The sequence below is a fragment of the Macrotis lagotis genome, chromosome 1 (genome assembly GCF_037893015.1).
Source record: "Macrotis lagotis isolate mMagLag1 chromosome 1, bilby.v1.9.chrom.fasta, whole genome shotgun sequence".
Taxonomy (NCBI): Eukaryota; Metazoa; Chordata; class Mammalia; order Peramelemorphia; family Peramelidae; genus Macrotis; species Macrotis lagotis.
This window is the reverse complement of record NC_133658.1, coordinates 740,819,953-740,847,410: the sequence shown is the minus strand read 5'-3', so window position 1 is coordinate 740,847,410 and position 27,458 is coordinate 740,819,953. Positions and strand designations below refer to the sequence as shown.

The 27,458-nt window shown below is 34.1% G+C and overlaps 1 protein-coding gene across 3 annotated transcripts in view; it reads right to left on the bottom strand.

The window, feature by feature from the left end:
* Positions 1–4,316: 4,316 nt before the first annotated feature.
* Positions 4,317–27,458, bottom strand: part of XPO4 (exportin 4) — a 145,101-nt gene continuing 121,959 nt past the window's right edge. For all 3 annotated transcript variants that reach the window (XM_074216233.1, XM_074216234.1, XM_074216235.1), the window contains exons 16-23: positions 25,019–25,193; positions 23,583–23,876; positions 22,140–22,320; positions 16,052–16,170; positions 14,999–15,129; positions 14,138–14,255; positions 13,234–13,326; positions 4,317–9,718 (exon numbers count right to left, since the gene is read on the bottom strand). In XM_074216233.1, the coding sequence (XP_074072334.1) occupies positions 9,521–9,718; positions 13,234–13,326; positions 14,138–14,255; positions 14,999–15,129; positions 16,052–16,170; positions 22,140–22,320; positions 23,583–23,876; positions 25,019–25,193 (1,309 nt within the window). In that variant the 3' untranslated portion in view covers positions 4,317–9,520. The remainder of the gene's footprint in view (positions 9,719–13,233; positions 13,327–14,137; positions 14,256–14,998; positions 15,130–16,051; positions 16,171–22,139; positions 22,321–23,582; positions 23,877–25,018; positions 25,194–27,458) is intronic.

Below are 27,458 nucleotides of genomic sequence, written 5' to 3'. Positions count from 1 at the left end.
GTTGAAAGGGATACTATAAGTAATCTAGTTCAACTTCCTAATGTAAGAATTCTCCTCCATACTCATCAAGTAGCTAGATCTAGACCCTGCTTAGAATACTTCTGATGTTTGTTCTTCATTCCTGGACAACTATGACATCTTGAAGACATGCCATGCAAATGAATTAGCTTTGACTGAGGGAGGTGCTATGCAAAGTCACCACTTTCATTTTCTCCTCTGGAACCTCTGGGTCCAGTGGCTAAAATATGAATCAATTTGACTGGAAATGGCCCTAGATATGAGGTAATCAAGATCAAGTGACTTGCCCAAGGTCACACAGCTAAGTATCTGAGGTTGGATTTGAACTCAGATCTTTGTGACTTCTGGGTGGGCCAAGTACCATCGAGCTGTCCCTTCTAGGGACATCAGGAACCTCATATTTGATTTTTCACTTTATACTAAACAGAAGATTCCACCCATAGAACCCAGTCATTCTGTCCTTTGGAATCACACAAAATTGTCTCATTCCTTTTTCACTTGACAACCCTTCAAATATTTAAAAGCAACTATCATTCTCCAGAAATTTCTTTTGATAAACATTTTCCAGTTCTTTCCATCACAACATAATTAGGGTATCCTCCCTATTCTGTTCTTTTTTTGGGATCCAATCCAGCTTCTCAACACCCTTATTAAAATGATGTGCCACAAATTAAACTACTGAAAGGATGGTTAGGTTAATCACTGCAGAATAAAGTGGGGCTATTACCCACTGGCTTCAGACACAGTGCCTTCAGCTGGGGAAGAAAATAGCAAACCACTTTAGTATCTGCCAGACAAATAGGATAAGGAAGAGTGAGACATGACTGCAATGCCTCAATAATATTAAAATTAGGTTAGTTGGCATATCTTTTTTTTTTCTTTTGTGAACCTATCTGGCTTCTGATAACCATTCCCATTAGTGTTCCCAAATTATCTTGAATTAAAGTATAGAGACCTATTATCATCCATCCTGTATAAGGGAATATCTAGTTATATATTCTTCTCAGGTCACATCACATCTATAAAGTTCATTCAACTTGCGCATAACATTTTAGTAGAAGTCTAATGATAGATGTTTGTCCACTGTTCTCAAAGACCACCACGACATCAGAGGAGGTGATGCCCTGACAACCATATGAATTGGATTTTAGTGAGGAGGGTGCTAAGTGCTCCTTCAGAGTCAGCTGAGTCCAGTGACCAGATAAGAATCAGGACAACTGGAAATGGCCCTGGATGTGAGGCAATCAAGGTTAAGTGACATGCTCAAGGTCACACAGCTAGTGTGTCTGAGGCTGGATTTGAACTACAGTTCTCCTGACTCCAAGGCCAGTTAAGCTGGAACATATTTAGAATACATGCCCATATGAACATTACTTATTAACATGGGTAACTTCAAGCATTTAAGGACGATCATTAGAAAGGCATGTTTACTTGTCCCCAGAAAATAGAATGGGTGGAAGTTGTGTAGAGGTGAATTTAATTATGAGTGGGTGTCAGGCAGTTAGGTGGTGCAGTGGATAGAGCACCAGTCCTGAATTCAAAAGGACTGGATTTCAAAGCTGACTTCAGACACAAATTTATTTGTGTAATCTTGGGCAAGTCACTTAACCCCATTACCTAACCCATAATGAAGTCTTCTAGAATGGGTTATTTTAGGAGGAAGAGAGTTCTCCCTCATTGGTTTTCAAGAGGCTAAATGAACTTCTTGAGGATATTTTAGGAGTGATTCTTGGTCAGGTATAGATTAGACTAGTCTGCAAACTGGGGTCTCTGTTAATTTTTGTTTTGTTAAAAAACCACTACCACCACCCACCTATACATAGTGTATATCTTAAGACTGGCATAATCGATTTTTGACTAAGTCAGAGGCTTCTTAGTGATAATTATTTCTTTGTAAATGGCCACAAACCATTCTTTTGATAATTATAGAATTTTATAATAGAAATTCAGCTTGCTGGTTTGTAGTTTGTGGATTCTACCTGCTTTCCTAGCTACAATGTATCTAATCATAGACTTCTCCCCTTTTTTTTCTTTGCACTCTTCCCAAGTTGGTACAGATGGGTTTTCTTTTTTGGAAATTAGAGAATTCACTTTTAAAGTGGGATTTTTTTTTTTTGCAATAAACCTTGCTAATTGAGTATTTAAAAATTAAGATATTAAAGATAAAGAGATTAACTGGATAGAGCCAATTCTTGATTCTTGGATATTTTCATTGATGGTAATTGGCTAAATGCAACCATTAGATTAAGACTATCTTAAAAATACCATAAAATGATATCCTTAAATTTCAGGTAAATCTGTTTACATTGCACCAACACCAAAGTATTAGCTTCACTAGCTTCTTTATCTGCAATCTCTGATCCTTTAATACATATGTGCATATATAAATATTGTGGTACATATCTTACCCTGTTACATCCTCCATTTTTCTTCATCCCTTTTCCCTTACATATATAAAAAGATCAGTTCCCTGGTTCTAATTGCTTTTGCCTCAGTGGTTTTTCATTTAGTCATTCATGACACATCACGACCTTGAAAGCACTAAAGTCAGATTATTATTAAATCACTCTAATGATTCTCTTTGAACTCTCATCAACATTTGACATGCCTTTTCTGAAACCCTTCTCTTTTTGGCTTTGGTGCTAAACATTCCCTTGGTTAGCCTATCTCTATTTTCATCTCCCCCCCACCCCAGATACTTTCATTAGACACTTGTCTTGCCACTTTTTCCTATGGTAAAGTCATTTGCACTTTGGCTTCAACCTTGGTGCAGACAACTCCTCTATCTCTTAAGGCTAAACTTGAGACATTTCCATTGTCTCCTGGATATTTCCACTGTTTGCACTTAAAATTAAATAAGCCCTGGAACTGGAGTTAGAAGACCTGGAATCAAATCTCATAGGATACATAATAATTGTGTGACTTTTGGCAAGGTTCTACAACTCCCTGGGCAGCAAATTCCTTGTGTGTAAAATTAAAGGGCTGGAGAAAATGGCTTTGGGATTTCTCTAAACTCCAGATTTTTTTTTTTGTTTTTTGCAAGGCAGTGGGGTTATGTGACTTGCCCAGTGTCACACAACTAGGTAATTAGTGTCTGAGACCACATTTGAACTCAGGTCTTCCTGACTCCAAGTCTAAACTCCAGATCAATGGAGTCTCCAATTTCTGACATCTTTCTCTCAAAACTCATTCCTTTCTGGGTCATTTCTTCTACCCTACTTTTCCTATTCATTCCCAGTTATGACCTTTTAACATGGCTATTGCATTGGCCTTCCAGCTCATGCTTCCCACTTCCATGGTTCTAGTTAAGCAAGGCAGACAAGCAGCTGCACTAGGGGTTTATCCTAGGCACACCTACTTCAGAGCAGAGTCAGCTTGCTAAGTGCTGGGGATATAGATATAAACAGAAAGGACATCTTATAGAGCCTTCTTAAATGGCTCCTGTTAGCTAAAAAATGTAAAAAAACGCAACTTATTTACCAAGTATCCCCCCTCCTGACTCGTCAACTATTATTTAGAGTTGTAAGGAAGCATAGCAATTGCTAACAGTCAATCTGTGACTTGCCAGTGGTCATACAGGACTAAAATAGTTAGTGGAATTTGAACTTAGGTCTTTTGACTCTAAATCCAACATTCTTTTTTCTATATGTTGCTGCTTCCCCAAAAACTTCTGAATACATACTATTCATCCAATTCTTACACATCTAAGTTTCAACTCAAATGCCATTTTTCCCCAGTGTTTTCCTTGAACCACCTCTACCCATTTTTCCTTCAAATAAACTAATATAAGCACTCAATACCCCTTTTAATATACTTTTCACATTATACCCTCCCAGTATTTTTAGTCTAGTACTAAATGCCAAGTGAGAACAAGTATGTCTTTATGTAACATCCATACTACCTAGCACACAGTAGTAGGTGCTCAATTCTTACATTTTCTTTTTCAATATGAACTATCCCAAACTCTGATCCATAGAGACAATTTTAGAGCTAGAAGGGACCTAATCCAAACCTTACTGTTGCAGATGAGCAAGCTGAGGCATAGCCCACATAGAGCACACAGTGAATTAAAATTCAGGTTCACTGACTAAACTTTTACCATTATACACTAAGTTATTCTTTAGTCTTAGAAATACCCTTTACAGGGCAATGCATTCTATTTTTTTTTAACTTGGGCAGCAAAGGATGTGCTTACTGATTCCTATGAATTATGTGTTAAACATATTATAGAATTCTCCTTTTATCTACTAAATATCTATATATAGTCTAGTCTATATTCATAGGATTATTCAAAGCAGTTCTCAAAGTTACTAGTAACCCAAAGGTGAAGATAAATTTGTCACAAATTTGACAAAAGTACTAAGTTTAATTGACCAAAATAAATGATGTTTCTAAGACTAGGGGCTGGTTATACTCTGGCATTTGACTATTTTAAAGGTAACCTTATAACCATGGAGGTATGGGGAGAGGGGGGAAGAGTGTGGGGAAAAAAAAATAAGGCTGTCCCAAAAGGGCATGGCAAGTGTGTATTTTCTCTTATTGATGTAAATCAGTTCATTCATATCCCATTTGAAATTATTTGTGAAGGTGAAATGCCTTTTCCACTTTTACTTCTCCTATGACAGTTAAATAGCCAAGATGATTTAACAAGTTTCATAAAGGTCTGAAAAATACCCAACACAAACAAATCACACATGGTCAAAACAAAAATGTAATAAAAAATATTTAGTGAAAAAGACACATTTTTAAGCCCCATTTATGGATTAAAAAAATACAAACAGAATTTCATTAATTTGATATTCAGCTTGTAACCGGCTCAATTACATAGCCTTGATTTGCTTCCTCAAGTCTTATTGCAGCATCTTTTGAAAAACTGAATGCAACTTTTATACCTTCATCAGATATGTTCAATAGAGGTAAATATTTAAACATTATAAATCTGTTCCTGGGTCTCTTTAAAAAAACTGAAAAAGTCTTTGTATATGTTTAAAATTTTAATATTTATAAATTTTTTAAAATTTACACGTGCTGTATGGTAGCAGTGCTAACATTTTGTGACCATAAAACCACAAATTCACTGCATGGAGCTTTTCTTTGTACAGAGAACCAAATCACAATACCCAAATTTGTAATTTGTCATAATTTTATGTAGTACAGTAAACCAGGAGGTCTGTACTCAGAACACACTTGGGTCAAACTCTTGATAGGTATCTAGTGCAGATGTGGTATTTAATTTTAGGCTAAGAAAATTAGCTATTAGTACACAATTAGCAGCTCCTAACAGCTAAGGGTTCGAGGAATGAAGACTGATAGGGAAAGGAACTGAAGCCTCATTTTACAGACAGGAATGAGGAATGGTATTGGGGAGAGACAAAGGGATGGGTAAGTGCCTCTGATGATTGGATGATTAACAAGCCACAAAAGACCTTGTGGTTAAGCAGCTGTTAACTGTTCAAGAACAAAATGAGTTGTGGCAGCAATCCTGGGAGATTAACATGAATACCACACTCTCCTAACTTCTATAAAAGAACCATCACCAGAGTCACTTTGCCATAGCCTTTAGAAAAGAATCCAGGAATAAAGACCCAAAGGTCAAAAACATTTCTTATTACCTCTCATCTCTCCTCTCCAAACGAGGTTTGATTTACATTATTAGAATAGAGTGAATAAAAAGTTTACACCAGTGCCTGGGCTACATATATTCTATCATTACAGATGCCCCATCGGTTACCATTGCAATCAATCTGGCACCTTTCACATTTCTTAAATAGTCAAAATGTGTTTAACTTTAGCTTAAACCATGGTAAACATAACAATTTTTAAAGAGTAGGTCCAATGTAAAATTCTAAACACGATACATTTAATTATTTTTGTTAAGAAAATGGTTAACCTTAGTGCTTTTAGAAAAGGAAGAGTCAAATCATAGAATATCCATACATCTCCAATTTAAAAAATAATTTCAAACATTATATTCTTATATAGCAAAATGGTTTTCACAATTTTATAACTTCCTAAGGCAAAAAATAAAGCAAACCAAAAGAACAAACAAAAAAAAACAACACCTCAGGACCAAATTTATTATTCTCTGATTTAGAAGGATAAGAGATTAAGTACTTAAGGTTACTTCTGAATAAAAATGAAAAAAAAAAAAAACCACAACAAAACAAAAAAACCATAAACCTCTTTCTCCCATATTCTCTAAAGTAACTGTAATAGAAACAGTTAAGATCTGATGACATAACTACTTTTAGTGATGAGAGCCGTAAAAATGGTCATCAATAATTTTGTAACTGAAGAAAATGTTTTTTTTTTTTAAAAAAAAGTTCAACTGATAGGTTCTTTGCTCCACAATGACACTCACTCAATCTTAAAATCCTTGAATATTACAGTGGTTTCCTTTTGGTGCTTGGGTTCATACAAGTAGCAATAGAGATAAGACAATGTGGATGGGGAAAAAATGAAAACCTGACATTCAGTTCAGTTAATGAATTAAATCAACTAAATACAGTGGATAGGAATATTAAAAATTTTTGGACAGGAGAGTAAATCACTCAGATTCTTAACCATAAAAAATGGGAAAATGTAGTAAATTTTTTTTAGAGTAATAAATCTCATCTGAATAGAGAAATTTTATAGAATTAGATACATGGTATACAATTAAACAAGACTGAATTTCCAGAAACAAGGTTTAAGAAAAATTGCAAATCTTTTTCTTAAAAAAAAATCACAATTCACAGGAGGAGAAAACTTGATGGAGTGATGTTAACATGCCATGTATCCAAAAACTATTTAGGGATAGCAGAAAGAGCCAAATAATTGCAATGAAAAGGACACTGTTGAGCAAATACAGTTGAAGAGGCAGCCATCCAACCAGCAGAAGGAGCATAACAAAAACTAAACTTTTTGCTGGAACTATGATGACACTATTTCTTATACTATTACATAAATACAATAACACAAGACAACCTGATTTTGCCTTGGGAAACATAAACAGGCAAAGTGAAAGAAATGAATAACTGAATGAACAAGACAAAGCTGAAAGGAAAAGAATTGAAAGACTTTAAAGAGCAGAAATTTACACACACACATGCAGTGTCAGAGTGTAGAGATAAAATACTTAACAGTGTCCCCTTAAATATATATATGGGTAAAAAGAGTTGTTAAAAAAAAATCCTTGAAAATTTTAACAGGTAGTCAGTTATAACAAGAAAGTCAACTTATTGGAATAGGACAAAATTCTTGATACCCACCAGGCAAGAATTCAACACACACACACACACACACACACACACACACACACACACAATCACAAAACAAACATAGCTCTGAACAAAATTTAGCTGTTTTAGTGTGTTAATTGACTATCCCCGCCCCCCCCCCCCCGTCTGACAATATTATTTTAATTCTCTGAAGTTTGATTTGGTCCAATATAAAGCAAATAATGTTTTATTCAAAATCTGCCTATAAAATTGAGCTAGTATTGATAGCCTTGGCCTATCTTGCAAAGATATTACAATCTTAGTAGGCAGTTTATTGAATGTGAATAACATTTATTCATTAAAATGTTTCTCACAGCCAAATTAACATTAATTCTTTTCCCAACCTGATTTTCAATCCTGACCCTGCCAGCCAAACTATTAAAGCAACAGCCTATGTTGCAATACTTTTTGCAAAGGGATGTATATGTACACACATCTCTATAACTACTGAGCCCAAGAAGGGGGAAAACTGAGGCCATTAGTTAAAACCAATGCAAAATAAGGTGGATATTGATGTACATAGCAACAATCTAACATCCTGAAGGATGAAAATGGGATTTTAAGAAATCTAAAAATAGCTTCACATTTTAATGTCTTACTGAAAATATTTTAAGATATGGAAAGATACAATATCAATTGAATTTTTTTCTAAAAAAGATTTATGTTAACAGTCTTTAAGATAGGTTTACTCCAGCCCAGCTTTTAATTAATAATGGATTAAATTAAGAGAAAGTTATCTCAAAATAGTGATGGCACTTTGCCCTTGAATTCATACATGTTGTCACTTGCATGGGTTGGATAGAATTTAGATGCTAGAGATTAATTGACTGTAACTGCTTTGAGATGAACTGATGGCACAGAGTTACAAATGTGATGTTATACAACTCAGTAAAAAGTGGATATGCCATACACAAAATATGCCACAGCATACAAATATCAAGAACATAGTGGAAGGACACATCCACCCCTCCCTACCCAAATCTGCTCCAAGCACAGGACTGTACAGTATTTTCACATTTGCTATACTCTGACGGAAGATCAGACTCTGTTCAGTATGCTTGTGGCTTGTTTAAACATGGTCATTTTCATCATTTAAGCTGGCACACAGAATGAAAGAGAGCATGGCAGCAATGGAAAGCAAGTCCCTGATTGCAAAACTTAAGTGGGAAATAGTAGAGCATCTAACAGTATAGTTTTTACCTTTGAAATCAAATGTATGTGGCTCCTGATGAAATGAGGATGACATCCCAGTCTAGCATAATTATTGCCCCTAATGCCCCAACTTAAAATATAGTTTGTAAAAATCAATAATTTACACCCTTTTGAATTGTTATTGCTTAAGCAAACTATTCAGTGTAGATTGTTACAGCTGTGTGCAATGTAGTTGGATTAAAACAAAACGTTAAATAGACTACACATGAACCTTTCAATGATTCATGTTTACAGAAATACATACTATCAAAAGGGGAAATAGGGAGACAGCAGCTAACAACCTAAACCAATTGTTGAAGCATCAAAACTTGCATTTTTATCAAAATGCCAGCTCTTTTTGTATTCCTTTTTTAAAATTAAGGCAATGAAATGGCTACAGTTCCTAAAGTTCTTTTTAGGGAACAAAACATAATTATTTCCTCCTGAATCTCAGGCACCAGAAAAAATAAAAATCTGTATTACACAAACCTGTAACACTAGGTTGATGTAGAAAAACAAAACAAATAAAACACAGAAGTTAAAAAATAAGCCCAACATTTGGTGATGTTTGTTTTTTGTTTTTTTCCCACTGGATAGTAAACTCAGTCTTCAGAGAGGAAAAAAATAAAGCTTATAACAGCAAAACCAGGTAGAGTTTTGAATGTCTACAGAATACTCCATCTAAAATGTTTTCAGTAACAAAAATTCTAACCTTTATCTGGCCATCTATGTTTAGACAAACGGGGGAAAAGGCACTGAATATATATTTCATGGTGCCATATCTGTTTGCACATATATGGAATTTCATTTCGAAAATTTCAAAGCGCCATTCATTCTCTACAAGACACACGACAGAGTGTAGCTAACATATAGTAGCAAAAGCTGATTCAAAGTTGACCTCTCCTGTGTCACTGAATTATATAATCAATTTTCAGGCTCTTCAAAATCCAAAATGGTCAAAGAACCCAGGAACAGGAACAAGACTTAGTCAACTTTCAGCATTTCAGTGCATTTTGCAGAAAGGGTCTAAATTAAGCATATAGTTTTGTTCTTTATTTTACACAAAGGAGACCACCAACATTTGCCATAAATTCTTCTAAACTCTTCAGGAAGGCCATCTTTTGTTTACGATCCAGCGTGGGAGGAGTGCTGCTTGCAGTAAGCTTGTTGAAGGCATCTGCTAATCTCTGGTAAATGACTGGGTCTTGCTGACTTGACAGTAAGGTTTCAACCAGTTCTGAGTATTCAGCCTATTGAAGAAACAATGAATTTAAAATAAAAATATAGTAATTTAAAGAGCAAAACATAGTTTTATTAGACTTGAAATACTATATTCTCCAGGTGATCATTGCTAAGAACTTCTACTTATCAATTGTACATTCTTTACTGAAATTATAGTGGTTTGGTAAGTTTATTAGTATGAAAACAAAGTTACAGCTATGTCTCAGTTTCCTTTCCATAAAATGGAGAAAATTCTTCTTGTCCAATCTAATTCATAATGAATGTGGAAAACGTTCTATAAATTTTAAATTGCTATACTTTCAATTCCATTTTAAAGATGATGAAACTGAGGCTGGAAAGGGTTGACTTGCCCAGGGTTACATAGCTAATAAGTATATAAGAAAGAATTCAAATTCAATTTTTCCTAATTCCAAGATCAGATACCTCTCCATTACGAAGCAGAAGGGAAGAATATGAAATAACTGAAGATATAATGTAAGATCAGAGTATGGAAAGTCCTAATTACCAGGCTACTAAGGAGTTTTGAGCTTTTTATGGAAAAGCAATAGAGTCATGGATGGGTTTTAAGCAGGCAAGGGCTATGACCAGTTCTATGTCTCTGCAAAACAAAGCTTCCAGAAATTTGAAAGACTAGCTGGAAAGGGAAGAATGGGAGCAGGAAGACCTAAGAGGTTCCTACAGTGTCCAGGCATGTAGTAATGCTATTGTGGTGAAGGGAGGTGGAAATTGGAATAGTGAAAAGGGAACAGGTATAATAAATTAACTGATAGGTTATGAGAGAAATGCAGAAGAGTCAAAGGTAATTTCAAATGACATTCACATACAGAGAAAAAAGTAGAGTCTGAATACAGACCAAAATATATTATTTTCACTTTTCCCCCACTTTGTTCTGTTTCTTCTTTCCAACATACTAATATGGGAATGTTAAACATGATTCTATTTATATAACCTACATAAGATTATTTTCTATAATGGGGAAGGAAAAGTAAAGTGAAGGGAGAAAAATGTGGAAATCAAAAGCTTACAAAAAGATGAATATTAAAAACTATCTTTCCACCTAATTGGAAAAAATTAAACAAAAAAATACAATTCCAGTGTCTTGGATATGAGACACAAATGACCTCAATATGAGATATGATTTTTCCATTTTTTAGCAATATGATCATAGGCAATTCATTTTAACTTCTCTGAGTCTGAGCTTCGTTCCCATTAAAAGAAGGACTGGAATCCTACTTTATGGAGCTAATATAAGGAAATCCCTTTAAAAATACTATCTTCAAACATAGAATATTTTAATTGAAAATTATGGAAAATAATAGTTCAGTAAAAACAAAAAATTAGGAATGGGGGAAAAGTATTGTCAGAATCCAGTATAAGAAAACAAATTTTTTTATAATTAACATATTGAATAGCAAACTATCTTATTGTCAGGGCTACTTTCTAGATCTATAATTGTTAGAACTCTCTGGATAAATTTTTTTAGGTTTTTTTTTTTTTGCAAGGGAAACGGATTTAAGTGGCTTGCTCAAGGCCACACAGCTAGGTAATTATTAAGTGTCTGAGATCGGATTTGAACCCAGGTACTCCTGACTCCAGGGCCGGTGCTTTATCTACTATGCCACCTAGCTGCCCCTCTCTGGATAAATATTAATAGTGATATGTATGTAAAATGTTTTAAGGCTTGAAAAATATCCCATATATTTTCTCTGTCTGCATTCTTCTTGACTTCTCTGCAGCACTTAATATTGTTGACTTTTTTCTCCTAGACAGGTATTATTTCCTGGGGTTTTTCCTCCTACCTTCCTGACCATTTCTTTTCTGTTGAGGTATCTCAAGACTCTCTTCTGGACCTTACTTCTCTTTTCTCTCCATACCTCAACAGATGATCTCCAACATCAATCCATCCAATCCCACACTCTTTCCTGAGTCTAGACCTAAATCACCTATTATAGGGCATTTCTAACAGGATGCTTTATGGATATCTGAACTTACCTATTTCTGATTTGTTAAAGGTACCACATCATTACAGTCTCCCAGGTTTGTAAATTCAGCATTATTCTTGACTTTTCATTCCTCCTCATTTTAAATATCTAATTAGTTGATAATTCTTGTCAATTCTATCTTCACAATATTCCTGACATCCATCCCCTTTCTTACTACTCACATCTCACTCACATATTCACATTACCTGAGTTCCTCATTGTCTTTTGCCTAGAATATTGCAACAGCCTCCTAATTGTCCTTCTCAACTCATAACTTTACCCACTCCAGTCTTTCTTCCATAGAGCTACAAAAATGATGCTCCTTAAGTGCATGTAGGGCTATGTAAACTCCTCTACTCAAATCAATGGTTCACTATTGACTCTAGGATTAAATATAAATGCTTGTTTGATATTTAAAGCCATTTATAACTTCCAACCTCATTATATATTAATCCCCTTCTTTTATATGATGGTGGGAACTTTAACATTTTGATATTGGTATTTCAATATAAATGGCTTTTTTAAAATAATTCTATGCTTTTCTGTATTTTGGCTTTACTAGACAATCAAAATACTATGCTCTTTGGTCCAGCCAAACTATCCTAACTGCTGTTCCCTGAACACATGACATTTAATCTCCTTCCCAATTCCTTTCAACTGGTCCTGATGCCTGGAATGAATTCTCACCTCATCCTTACCTCATAGCATTTCTCATTTTCTTTAAGACTCAGCTGAGATTATGCTTAATGCTTTCTAAAGATGACTGCTTATTAACTGCAAATGTTAGTTTTTTATAAAGAGAGGCAATAGGAGATAATACAAAGAATAGTGGGTTAAGAGTCACGAAATCAGGTTCTTGTCCTGGGTCTGTCACTAGCTCTGATCTGAGGCAAGATTCTTTATCTTGTGGAGAGGTCTTAGTTTTTTTTTATTCTATAAAATGAGAGGATTAGATTAACTCCTTTCAAGATATATAATTATAAGATTTTATCTTTGTGGAAAGCAAAATTAAGGTTGATGGGGGCGGCTAGGTGGCGCAGTGGATAGAGCACCGGCCCTGGAGTCAGGAGTACCTGGGTTCAAATCTGGCCTCAGACACTTAATAATTATCTAGCTGTGTGGCCCTGGGCAAGCCACTTAACCCCATTTGTCTTGCAAAAACTAAAACTAAATAAATGAATAAATAAAACAAAAAAATAAATAAAAATAAAATTAAATTAAGGTTGATGAGGGAAGTAAGCATTGTAGCCTTATTAATATCAGATCCAAAGCACTAAGTAACAGAGGAGTTTTTGAAGAGATTACATATAACATCTGAACCAATGGCAAGGAACTTTATATAAAGCACAACTGAAGTCTCAAAAAGTAGATTTGCTTTTATTTTTTGTTCAGAACTTAATACAATGCTTATCAGATATTAGGCAATTAATAAAAGTTTGTTGATTTATCAGATCAATCCCAGCTGACACAAACACAACAGCCAGAATATCTGTAAGATGATTTAACATGGAAATACTTCAAAATAATGAAATATGTAATACCTGATGCAAACACACTAATGTATAAAATGCTTCGCCTGCTGCTGTTGTCATCTCTGTGTTGTGCTTTTGCAATACCAGCATATCAAAAACCAGCTGAAATTATAAAACAAATAAAAGCTCTTAGAGCATACACTGTGTCATGTCATCTATTCTGAAAAAACAAGGTAAAAAGGTGGGACTCACAAACCTATTCAATCATCCTTTCCATTTCTATTGATTATTAAAACGAGAAAAAAAATCATCACAAATTTATCATAATTACAACAATTATGGAAGTAGAGTTTAATATCTCTGAATTAATCATACATTGTCAGTATTTAAAATTGCAAGGTATATTGCTGTTAATACAATTATAACAATTCCATATAGTTTTTAATCACAATTTTCCAGTTTCAAATTTAAGTAATTGCAAGAATTCAATGTAAGTTCTTTTTCTGGGCTAGACCTGTGATTTCACTGTTTTAGAGAATTTTTTTTGGGGGGGGGGATGAGGGGAGGTGGAAACTTTTTCTACCAATGAAGACTGGCACTTGCTCTACAAAAGTAGATCTATAAAGATTCTGCTGGGCATACTGAGAGGTTGATTAAGTGACTTGCCCAGGATCACACAATCAATATATATATATATATATATCAGAAGTGGGACTTGAACTAAGGTTTTCCTGACTTCAAGTTTACCATTCTATCCACTAGACTTCACTGCCCCCTCATGTGTACCTTAAACAGAATAATCAAAGAAATCAAATTAGCAGCAACTTTTTATCCTTCCCAATTTAATATAACAAACACTTATTTGTTAAACTGACAAAAGGATTTTTACATAATGCCATTCTTAAAGAACAGAGAAATAAGAACTACCTGTAACTATCACATAATTTTGTAACATTCTATCTAGATTACTTACCTTAAGAAAGTGCCTTGTTGCTAGAAAGAGTGGTGAATCTGTTTCTTGTGCTTTTGCACACTGTTCAGCTAATGGAGTCAAGGCCTCCAGGCAAAGCTGGCAAACCTCTGAACTCATTCTGAGCACAAGGGTTAAAGAAAAAGGTAGATTTATATGGCTTTGTCACAATGTGCTCAATTTAGCATTAAATGAATTTAACAGTAACAGAAAAATTGTAACATACTGAGTATGGCCACAGCTTTTCCAACAGTGAATATATCCTAACCTCTGCAATCTTCAAAGATAGGCAATTTAATCAGTTTGGCAGAGTCTAATAATAAACATAGATAAGAGATAAATAATTTATGGCAGAATCTATAGTTGAAACCTTTCCAGTCCAGAACAACTTGGAGAGTTTGAACTCCTGGAGAGTAAGACTCTGAAGAAAAGGGAAACTAAAGTCATGTAGAGAAGGCTTACTTAAGTTTTAGCAACTGCGGGAGTTAATAGCTCAATTCCAATACATACAACAGACAAAAGGATAAAGTACTCTAGTATCAGAGAGTGTTCATTAGCAGAGAAAGAAGAAATACCCAGGATTCACACCAGTCACACAGAATGAGTGTCTATTATAAACTGAGACTTAATTCAGAAAAGACTTTGGGACATAAACCCAATTGCCTTAGAAATCATTTTGTAAAAGGGGGTTAGAATGTGGTAAACTACTAACAAAAAAGGTACAACAAAATGAAGATAGTTTTAGAAAGTATACTAGTTCTTAAGAAAGCAAAGGTGAAAAAACAAAAATAAAAATCCCAAATATGTTATCCTCTGTTTAAAATGCCAAATCATCCAAATATCACCCATTCACTTAAAGGATACGATGTCATTCCTAATTCTAAAGAGTACATTAGACTCTTAAATAGATCCTCAGGAAGCTGTGGAATTTTCTCAGGAAAGATCTCACAGATAAATGTAATTAACTTGTAGTACTGATTACACAGAGTTGGAAACTGTCAAAGAAACATTATTACAATCATTATGCCTTATTCATTCCCACCGAGATGATGAAAAAAAGGCAACAAACTACAAGATTCTAAATTCGGGGACTTTAAAAAAAATAATACCTAAATTATTAAAAGCAAAGATACTTATTCATGTCAATGAGATCTAATATAAACTATTAGCAAAAAAACCCAAATAATATTTAAGGGAAGGCAAAATAAAGAAAAATTTCATAATATTGACCACTCTTCAACAAAACTGGGTTGACCTTTGTACAAAGGATAGCAGAAAAAGAATTTATATAGATACGATCAAATCTTATTCAAAATTGGCTTTGAAATTTTTTATACAATATATCCCTCCTCAAAAAGAACTTGATAAGGGAAAAATGATTGTTTGTTCTTCCTCTTAATTTTGAAAGATGTAACAGAAGGAATAACAATGAGAAAAGAGGGGCTTAATAATTATAGAGAGTCTCTACAAGAATAAATCCTCACTTAGCATAACCAAATTTAAACATAATGGCGGAAGCTTAAGTGAAGGTTTTTTTTTAAGGTTTTTGCAAGGCAAATGGGGTTAAGTGGCTTGCCCAAGGTCACACAACAAGGTAATTATTAAGTGTCTGAGGCCAGATTTGAACCCAGGTACTCCTGACTCCAGGGCTGGTGCTTTATCCACTACACCACCTAGCCGCCTCTTAAGTCAAGTTTTGAGTGGGTGGGTTTGATAAACTGAGGGTGAGGTGGAAGGTTATGAAAGATGAAGGCAATGGTAATGGTAATAGATTTTTTTTTAAATGAAAAATTTTAATTTTCATATATCATCATTATCATCACCTTGAACATGCAAGATTGCTGGTATAATTCATTATGTAACATCTCCAAAATTTAAAAAGTTATTTTTGATTACTATATGCCTTTATTCAATTACCTTTAAAAGATCTTGGGACATCAAAGGCAAAATTAGGTTTACTCCATATAAAACAACATCTGCTGCTGAAACTGATCTGTTTGCTGCTTGTCCTGGCTCATGTCCTCTAAATACTTCATCTATTGAAATGAAAAAACAGACTTTAGAGCTAAATCATTAAAATCAAAAGTTCACAAAATTATGTTAAAATACCAAGTATATGCTTTGACTGAGAGATACTGTTTCTAGCTCTATATTCCAAAGAGATAAAAGAAAAAGTACTAATAAGTACAAAAATATTTACAAACAGTACTTTTTGTGGTAGCATAGAAAAACAGGGGAATGAGCATCAATTAGGGAATGAGTTTAACAAATTATGGAAAATGAAATCAATGGAATACTATTATGCCATCAGAAATGATGAAGGGAATAATTTCAGAAAAATTTGACAAGACTTACATTAATTGATGCAGAGTGAAGTAAATAGAAACAAGAGAATAATTTATATAATAACAAGGACAACAAACACAGAAAAACTTAGGAACTGTGAACAACACAATGACTAATCACAATCACAAAGGAGTCCAGAGTGTGCCTCCAGATAGAGAAGGGATTGATGGTCTTAAGATAAAGCATATTTTCTTTCCATTCTTTCTTTTTTTATTTTGGACCCAACACTAATGTGGGAATTTGTTTTGCATGACTATACATATTGGTAATGGGTTTTGTTTTTCTTGTTCTCTCAATGGATTAGAAGAGAAGGGAAGGGAGAAAAATCTGAAAATGCAAACTGAATACAACTCTCAAAATTAGGTTAAAATAAACTTCAAAATAAAATATGGCTAAATCAGTGGATTTAAAGTAAATCAGATAATTTCTGTTACTGTTCTGGTGGGGTGAGCACTTCATACTTATGTTTCATGAAAATTTTGCCAAAACAAAATTATGAGGAAATAAAGATAGCTATAGATGGGGAGGGGGGGATGGTATAGATGCAGGTCAAATGAATCTTTTTTAAGGTTTTTGCAAGGCAAATGGGATTAAGTGGCTTGTCCAAGGCCATACAGCTAGGTAATTATTAAGTGTCTGAGGCCAGATTTGAACTCAGGTACTCCAGACGCCAGGGCCAGTGCTCTATTCAACTGAGCCACCTAGCTGCCCCTATGAATTTTTAATAGGATTTTTCCTAATAAGCATAAATTCTTTTATCAGACTGATTAGATGAAACCTTTGTATCATCTTCCCATCATTAGAACATGAGCTTCTTGAGAATAGTGTCTAACTCCCCTTTTCTGTTTGTATTCTCAGCACTTTTCACACAGTAAAGCAATTAATAAAAGCTTTAATATTCATTCATTAGACAGAAACTTTAAGTTGGCATAATGAAATGAAAAGTACAGCATGGAGTACCTTGAGGGATTTTTTTACTCTTACAGTATTAAAGGAAGTGAATTGGTAAAAGAATGAAAAATTATTTTTAAACACTGATTTGGATTCCCCAAGTAAAAGCAGTCCAGTGAATTATGCCAGGGGATTTCCAATGAATGAGATTACCTGCAGTTAATCCAAGTAGTTTTCAAAATCATCAACACATCTAACATTTTCATTTTTATGAAAGTGTTCACAAAATGATCAGAGCTATTTAAATAAATATACCTTTGTAGACTGAATATCATTAAGTCATATATTATTTTTCAAATGTGCACAGATACAATTATAGATATAATATATTTAAGAGCATTCCTGTATTCTTAGTAAGTTCTTAATAATGTTATAATCGCTAATAGTAATATAATGCTTTAAGGTTTGCAAAGTGCTTTCCTATCCTCACAATAATCCTAGGATATAGGTACTATTTATTATCTCCATTTTACAGTTGAGGGAATCAAGGCAGACAAGCCCAAAGTCACAGAGCCACTTAAATGTGTGAGACAGGATTTGAACTCAGACCTTCCTGATTCCAGGTCCAGTTCTCTATTCATTATGCCAACTATTTTCTTAGTCAATAGATGCCAAGGATAAAACTAGCATGGGTTTTCCATGTTAATTTTTTAATGTTATATCTTTTTTTTTTTTTAACATTTAAAAGGGTAATCTTATACACAAATGAACTGGAAACCACTGAGTTATGGTTTCAAATATGTAGATGATGGAGAACATGGCAAGGCTTAGTGGTTAGTTGTTATTCTTCCTCCATACAACTTTCCTTAAGTACTCCAATTCACAGTATGAATTACCATTGTTGAGCTATTGCTGCCCTTAGAGTGAGTTACAGTAGATCATAGACATTAAGCTCTAAGTCAGGCAGTCCTAGCTTTTGGAGTATCACAAAGTCTTTTGACTATCTCTAATGCATTTAAACCTTTGCAAGCATATTTTAAAATATATGAAATTAAACATATAGGAGCATAAAGAAACCCATAGGAGTAGCTAAATGGATAATAGGTCAGGTTTGAAGATTCATCTTCCTGAGTTCAAATCTGGCCTCAGACACTTACTGGCTGTGTACCCTTGGAATATTTAAAATTGCTTGTCTCAGCTCCTAATGAGCTGGAGAAGGAAATGGCAAACTGCTCCAGAATATTTGCCAAGAAAATCCCAAAAAGGATAAAAAATAGTCAAGACACAATAGAAATAAATGAACATCAACAAAAGAAAACCAAAGTTTAGAGAAGATAAAAGTGTAATTTTACCCCCACCTAAATTCACAGAACTACAGAATTCTTATCTTTGGATTCCTAGATTAAAAATCCCTGATTCAAGTATTTCATGTTTTTTAATCTCTCCTCAGAACATTAATGGTATTTTTGGTACAGTGTAGTCATTTATGACTATAACCTTTCACTTTTTGTCTCCCCACTCAGTGACTTTCCTGGTAAGAAAGAAAAATAAAATACGTATTTTATCATAATTAAACTTAAGGATAGCAACTGTGAAAACAATTTGAAACATGCCCATTTATCCACTTAATCAACTAAAAAATGATATTCTTTCTCTGGTATCTCAACCTCATTTAAAGTATTTTCCGGACATTACTTGAACCCTTCATTTGCCATGGGAAGAAAATGATGTTCCATTTTAGCTTTAATATAATCAATTTTAAATGCAAATTTTTTGAATAAAGCAGAGCTGATAAAGAGTTGTCAGTATTTGTCACATAGCACTTAATTCTTTTTCTTTCCTTCATTCCTTTACAATAGGAAACAAGTGAAAAAAAAAACTAAAGAAACTACTGGCTCTCTGTACCCACTGGGACAGTTTCCAAGGAGAAAAAAAAAAGAGTCAACATTCTATTTTGGCTCTGCCTTGTTTTATCATCGTTCCACATTTCCTAGGATGTAGCAGGAAGTATGATCGGCAATAAAGTACAGTACTATAACCAGTGATCAGGACATCTTCCAATCTCCAAAGAAAAACTGGAAAAGGGAATTTAAGCTTCATGTTTCCTAGACCTTTTCTTCATTTCATTAATAAATTATTTATGTAGTTGTTACCAGGAACACAGACAGCACTTTTGCCAAGTATTTAATGGGATTCACATGAAGGTCAAGAAGCAGTACCTATTCTCCAGTTTATAAATTATTTGGGAATCTATATTAGAGGCACAATATACTCCTAACATTTAAATAATAAATCAAAATACCCAGTGATCAAATGCTAAAAGAAGTAGTAAAGACGAGGATTTCTGGGAAAGGGAAGATCATGGGGCAAGTTGATGCACCCTCAGTGCCCATGAAGGTGCCTGGCAAATAGTAGGAGCTGCATAAATGTGTATTGGTTGTCCTATTTCCTGTCTTTTATTCTATTATTTGAATAAATGGAATGACTTTTCTATGTGATAAATCTTTAAATATTTGGACACAGTAATTTTATTTCTTTAATTTTTAAATAATTCTTTAATTATTATTACTAGCTACACTAACCTTTAATTGTTTAATTCTTAAAAATACTATTTGCTCAAATAACCATATACTGAAAAGTGAAGGTGTTCTCTATTTTGATACTGCTCAAGTGTCTCAATACAGCAAAATACTTTAAGTAACCCTGTCAAAGTAGCATGCTTCTGTGTTACTGCCACATTGTTTCCATTCCTTCCAGAGTTCTTCCCTTAAAGAAAAGGAATGCTTTAACTTCAATTGAATCAAACAAAATTATTGAATACACTTAACATGCTAAGTATTATGTTCCTTTAATACCTCACAAGGGAAGGATCCTGCAAAAAAAAAGCAATCATTTAGTTAAAAACCATATGAAAATATACTTTTGGGAAGCACCAGATTTGGTTGGGTTTTGAACTTTTCTCTCATAATTATTTTTCATAAATAAAATCATTACATTTTCAAAAGTGCCAGTATTGTTTTTTAGTTTTTTGGGTTTTTTTAGGTTTTTGCAAGGCAAATGGGGTTAAGAGGCTTGCCCACGGCCACACAGCTAGGTAATTATTAAGTGTTTGAGACCAGATTTGAACCCAGGTACTCCTGACTCCAAGGCCAGTGCTTTATCCACTACGCCACCTAGCACCCCCGAGCATTGCTTTTTAAAAGTCCTTATCTCAATAGACGTTCATTATCATTCCCTTAAAACATTTATTTTTTAGCCATCTACACTTAGTTACCTTCTTCCCTAGAAGGGGAAAAAAAACACATGAAACTGGCTGTACTTCCTAAAAACTCCAGCTGTCTAAAAATGGGCTGCAGTAGGTAGTAGGTTCCATCTCACTAGAGAGCTTTCAAAGGCTGGATGGCTATTTTGTAAGAGATGTTACAGAACTAATTCTTGGTCTGGTATGCATTGGATTAGATCACCTCAAGTTGCTTCCAATTCAGATTCTGTGATTTAAGCCGAGAGGAAGAATTCATTGGGGATATATAGAAATTCCATCTTCCATCTCTGAGCCTTTTTCAAGGCTGTTCTCCAGTCCTGGAAGGCACATCGTCCTTATCTCTCTCTTCAAGTTTCAGCTCAGGTGACACCTCATACACAAAAGTCTGTCCTGAATTCCCACCTCCCAAATACTATATGTTAGTGAGTTCTTGCTCTCTTTCCCAAGTTACTTTGTATTAACTATATTCATATTACAACCCTATCAACAGAATGCAAAGTTCTTAAAAGGAGGGACTATTTTATTGAACTCTGCCATTGCCCACTCCTGCTTTCCCTAGCAGAATGTATGCACTAGAAAAGACCCTTAAATAAATGGTTGTTGGATTGAAATGAGTGTAAAGAGCAACTTGTCAGTGAGGAGATGTTCTCTAAACATGTAAATGTAACTGATGAAATGTCAGAAGTGAATCTATGGATCTGAGAATCACTACCACATGGGTCTTGAAATGCTTTGAGGAGCCTACAAATGTTAGCTCAATAGGTCTTCTAGGGTGATCCAAAGCCCTTTAGACAGAGTAGTCAGGGAAACCATGTAGCAAAAATGTAATCATGTGGATGTTAGAATTAGAAGTACATAAATGATCATTTAGTTGAATCTCATTTTACAGTTGAGAAAACTGAGGCATCATTTTCAGAGTGAAGGAACTTCACATAAAGTCTGAAACTTAATTAGTTTCAGAGTCAGAACTTAAATCTGGATTTACTCTCAATCTTGGGGTTTTTTTCCATGATTCTACCTCTGAAAATTAAGTTTCTTTTACATATAAAAAAAAGATACAAACCCCCCAACAACTGTCATATCAAAAATTACGCTGATACAGAAATGATCTCACAGAAGTCCTATTTATATCACACTGAACAACAGGAATGAACTGAAAAAATGCTATCATAGTGGTAGAACCAGTTCACAAAAGACTAGGGAGGTGAATATGAAGACTTAGTTAACACCTAACAAAGACAAAAAAGTATTAGCAAAAGAGAAAGAAGAAGAGTATGCCAAAGTGATAGGATGGCCAATTATTCAAAAGATGAAACCTGAAACTCTAAACTTAAGAATTCTCTTCTCAACCACTTTACATATATCCTCTCTTCATCCCTGGAGGTTTTTAAACTATTATGTGAGAATAAGAGTCAGATAATAGATTCACTTCCTTGTTTTTTTAGTTAATTATCTGGAAAAATTGTTCAAGAACATGAAGGTATTTAATTGCCGATCTACTCATACCTGTATCACTGAAATCTATGAATTCTTTTGACAGAAGGTTAGTAAGAAGTTCCATAATGAGAAGAAGATCTTGATATTGTTCCTCTTCTGCTGTAACATCTATTCGCTGCCGACCTAGATTATTCTTGGAATATACTTGCAACAGAGTGAGGCAGGCCTCATACAAGTTCATAGCTTTGGACTGCAAGAAAGAAAAACTTGAGAGGTAAATTATAATATATAGCAGAGTACTCTTGGGAAAAAAATTGTATCCTTTTTTATTCAATCTAGGTAAATTTGCAATTAGATCAACAGCTGTCAGACTGGCTTCTGATCATTCTGAAATAATAATGAATAAAAAGTACATAATAAGATTGCAATAATGTTTTAAATACTAATAAAAATGACAAAACTTGAGGTTCATGGGCTTGGGCTTTATAGTTCCAACTTAACACTAAGTAACTGTGAAATCAGGACAAGACACTAAAGCTTACTAGGACTACACTCCTTATTTACAAAATGAGGAAAGGTTGGTCATGATGAGACTCTAAAATGCAATGATTAAATACCCCAACATCCCCATCTCACTTTTATACAAATATTTAAAAGTGCTTTACCTTGCACGTTATACCAATCAGTGATTTTACAACATGAGTCATTTGGATATTAAATGATTTTTACAAAGGCTCCCCTGGAAAGTGCACAGATATGCAATTATTACATTTATTCCCTGTTAGGTACTGCATATAAGATCTACTTATGAAAAAAAAAAGGAAAGGGAATAATGTCATAAAATCTAACCATCCTGCCTATTTATTAATAAAATTATACCTAAAAGTACAAGCTTACTGTTGGGCAGGTTCCTCAAACTTAACAAAGAGAAAATTACAACTCAGGAACCCATAAAGATTGGTTTGTGACAAGATTATATATTAATATGTGAACAGAAACAAACAAAAATCCCTGAATTATAGCTACCAAACTGTCTTTCTAAAGTAATGCCTTCATAGTTTAATTTTTCTCAGTGATCAGGTAAGATTTTAGTGAATGTATGCACTCTATGTTATGATTTACAAGTGAGAGATATGAAAAGCATTTAGTCTCCATGTTCTAACATTGTGCTGTACTATACCAGGCTCCTATTACATGAATAAATATTCCATCAATTTATTCTTTCATGGATACAGGATGTTGAAGACACTAAGTCTGTAGCCTATTTCATCACAAATAAATTAAAAGATAATTAACACACATTTTGGAAGTGGGAATTTTATTTATTAATCATGCTTACTTCCTTGATAAATATATTTAACTAGTCTATGTTTCTGCAAATGTTTGCAGAAATGAAAAAACACTTCCAACTGCTATTCATTAGAGAAGATAGCATAACCATGGTGTTCTTTACATTTTATTACAACTACTATTACTTTGTATCCAAAAGGGATAAAATTAGATAGTGTTTACCTCTCCCAGATAGCAAATCTGTTTATGTGCAACTTCAACAAAAACTTCTATTATGAGATTAACAGTCTCTGGGGTGTTTTTGTAAACTTCCATCAGTCCAATGCAATTGGTAAGGAAGTCCATTAGGAAATTAAAGAGGATTGCTACATTGTCAATCTGAGTAGCTTCAGCAATGCCACAGAGTGCCTCTAACGTGGCAGTTATTTCCTGTTTGATCTCTTCTTCTTGACATATTTGCTGAAAATTTTCTTGATTTATCACATTCAAGAATCTTTGCTGAAGTGGCTGTAGAACCTATGAGAACAAAGCACAATGTCAATGTTTCAGAAGATGAATATTTATCAATCTGGAAAACCAAGTAGGCAAAAGTATTCTCATAGTTCATGAGCATTAAATGCATTTTACACATACATACAGAGGGATTAAATGTTTTCAACCAAATTATCAACTATTCAAAAAATGAGGTGACCAACCCAACAGAAAGCTGAAGACAAAAGTGAAATCTCATTCTCTGCCCAGTCACTCCTCTGCTGTTACCCTTGACATTATACAGCTAAAGCACTCTCAATACAGAGTCCACACTGTCCCAGATCCAAAAGAAATCCTCCTCCTCCCTTATTTTAGCAGATGCTATAAAAGCTCTGCTGATACTTCCCTTGCAAAGGAATACTTTCCCCATGTATACAGAATACACTACTAACTTTTACAACAGGGTAAAACAGTAGGTACTAAGTAAATTACTACTGAAACAATTTTAACTGGAATTAAATAGTACAACAATAAGCTTGATATTCTGCTTTGAGCTCAGGATAATGATAGCTAATAAATAACACTGGTGTAGAATGTTTAAGAACCCCTCACTATATGATCAAACTGCCTGGAATCAAGGAAATGTATTACAATTTCTGTCATATAGATTGTAATAAAGGTCTTGTTCCAGAGTACTAGCATTCCTTATCATGCAAACGGAGTATTGCTACAGTATTACACACACCTGCCAGTTATTTCCCATTTTCAATTTAAGTTTCTTTAGGGCCATTGGTCATGTCACTGTTTCAATTAATTGTTCTGCATAGTATCTTTTCTGTCTATATGTTTTGTCTTCCTACAAACTCTCCTTTATAAATGTGCTTGCATCTCTACAACAATCTGCTCTTGGGAAAATAAGGCTCAGTCCTGAACTGATGATATAACCTAACACTGGTCATAAACACATCCAAATGTTAGCATTTAGTAATCTTCAATATATCACAACAGGAACATTATATGGCAGTAAGAAAACAAATAACTCAGAGGGAAAACACTAATAGTCTGATGTCATAAAGATTAAGCAACTAAAATTAGTTTTAATTTTAATTAAGCTGCTCGGGTATCAGATAGACTCAGTTATTATTTTGTTTCACTAGAAGCTAAAAATGAATAGATAAAAATATTACCTCTGTCCAGTACTGTTGCTTTGTATCAGTGTCCATATGAGCAAAACCTCCTAAAACTAGAGCCTTCATGAGTGTTCTCTGCACAGAACTTGACAAGAGATGAAGAGGTGGGCTTCTTCTTGCAAACTGTTTAGCTAAATTCCACCAGTTTTCACACTTAATGACTAAGTTTGCCCTATATGGGGGGGGGGGGGGGAGAGGCAAACCCAACAATAAAGTCAGTCGCTTACAATGAACTTAAGATCAAAGGTTATCAGTAGAAAAATCTGAAGTTGCACACTTCGAAAGGATGACTATGCAAAGCAAAGTTCTTTAGAAATAATTTATAAAGATCTTTACAAATAAGAGCCCGGTGTCAAAAACTTGAAATTTCAGGATACAAATTCAATCTATACAATTACAAGACACAATCAATTTACAAAAATTCTATTAAAAACGAACGACACAACCAAAGGATCATAGATTTAGAATCATAAAAGAGCAAGGGATCCTGCAGACCAAGCCAAATTTTACAGATAAGGAAACTGAGATCCAGAAAAGTAAAATATCTTTATTTTGGTAGAACTTTAATAGAATTTAGTAGAATTGGGATTTCAACTCAGGTCTTTTGACATCTTTTCCACTGCATCATGTTATCTCCTCTAAAGTATTAAAAAATAAGTAGTCAGCATTTGTTAGGTTTCTTTTTTAGGGGTAGGGGAAGGAGTTGGGGACAGGGATGTGTATGTATATGTGTCTCCTACATCTCTTTTTTTTGCATGTTCAGCTAGAAAAATCTAATTTCTTCCTCTGGAAAAGGATATAAGAGATCTAATACTATAGTTGCATCAAGAAACTACTTCAACTAAACAACGGTTACCCTTCTCATTATTACCTCTAAAGGACCACAGAATACATTTGTTTAGTAATGGTTAACTAAGATTATTTTCTGATGAACTTCCTCAAGCAAGAAAAGCCATTACATTTATATACAATATGTATCTACAGATAAATAATATATATTGAAATGCCTTTTTTCATGTAACTTAAATTTTAATATATAAATGACTATCTAGTAACAATAATAAAAAATAGCAACAGTAACTAACAGTCTACGGCACTCACTATGTGCCAGGCACTGTGCTAAGAGCTTTACAACTTTAAAACCTTTTGATCTTCATAACCACCATGAGAGGTATATACAAACCCCATTTTACAGATGGGGAAACTGAGGCAAACAGAGGTTAAGTGTCTGAGGTCAAATCAATGTCCTGATGCCTCACCTGGCACTCTATCCCCTGAGTCACCAAACTCTGTACAGAATATAAGGTTAGAGCAAGAGAGAATTGAATATATAAGAAATTCTTCTCAAGTTTATTTAGTGCTTTCCCTATAACTTCGTTATATAAATGTTTCAAATTTTATTACTCTCATTTTATAAGTGAGGAAACTGAGGTCCAGAAAAGTTAAGACATTTTATCTTTGGTATACAGGTAGTATACAAACCTGATATACAAACCAAAGTCTCCTAAATCCAAAACTAGCTTGTTTTAACCACAGCATGAGTAATATTCAGGTTCCTGTCTTAGTATGTTGGAAAACATAATAACCAAAGCAAATAATAGACAAGAATCAGAAAATCTGTCAGCATACTGATTTCAGGGAAATTAAAAAAAAATTGATTCAACATTAAAATGGTAAGGGTCCTGTTTTGAATAAATGATGAATCATTCTGAACTGTGACAGCAGTATAACTATGAAAAAGACTTTCTATTCATTTTCAACTAAATTAAGATTAATATGCCTACTAATGAATTGGAATAATTAATTTTTAACAGTAATAGAGAAATTTCCATTGGAAAATGCCTCACCACTAGCAAGGATGAGTGATTTCTTTTTTTTTAAGGTTTTCGCAAGGCAGTGGGGTTAAGTGACTTGCCCAAGGTCACACAGCTAGGGAATTAAGAGTCTGAGGCTGGATTTGAACTCAGGTCCTCCTGACTCCAGGGCCGGTACTCTATCCACTGCACCACCTAGCCGCCCCTAGAATGAGCGATTTCTAAGTATACTAAATACAATGTTAAACAAATAAATCTAAAACAGTAGAATTAGTTCTGTTATGTAGCTGTATAATCTCATTTCCATCCTTTTAGACCTAAGTCAATTTAAAATCAAGTTGCTTTTGATAGTTTTTTGAAAGAAGAACAGAGAAAAGGTGAATAGATTCAAGAAACTATTTTCCTAACAGTTATTAGAATTAAAGTGTTTGAGAGTTTTACAGCTGGAAGGAAGAAGAGACTTCTCCTAGTCTACATCTTCACTACAACTGAAGATCCTGAGTTTCAGGGGAATTTATGGAAATTCTTTATGGAATACAGCAAGTTAATAATAGGAAAGACTAGAATCTAGGTTTCCTTTAAAGTGTTTTATTGAATACAAGAAGTTGCAATGTTCATATTTT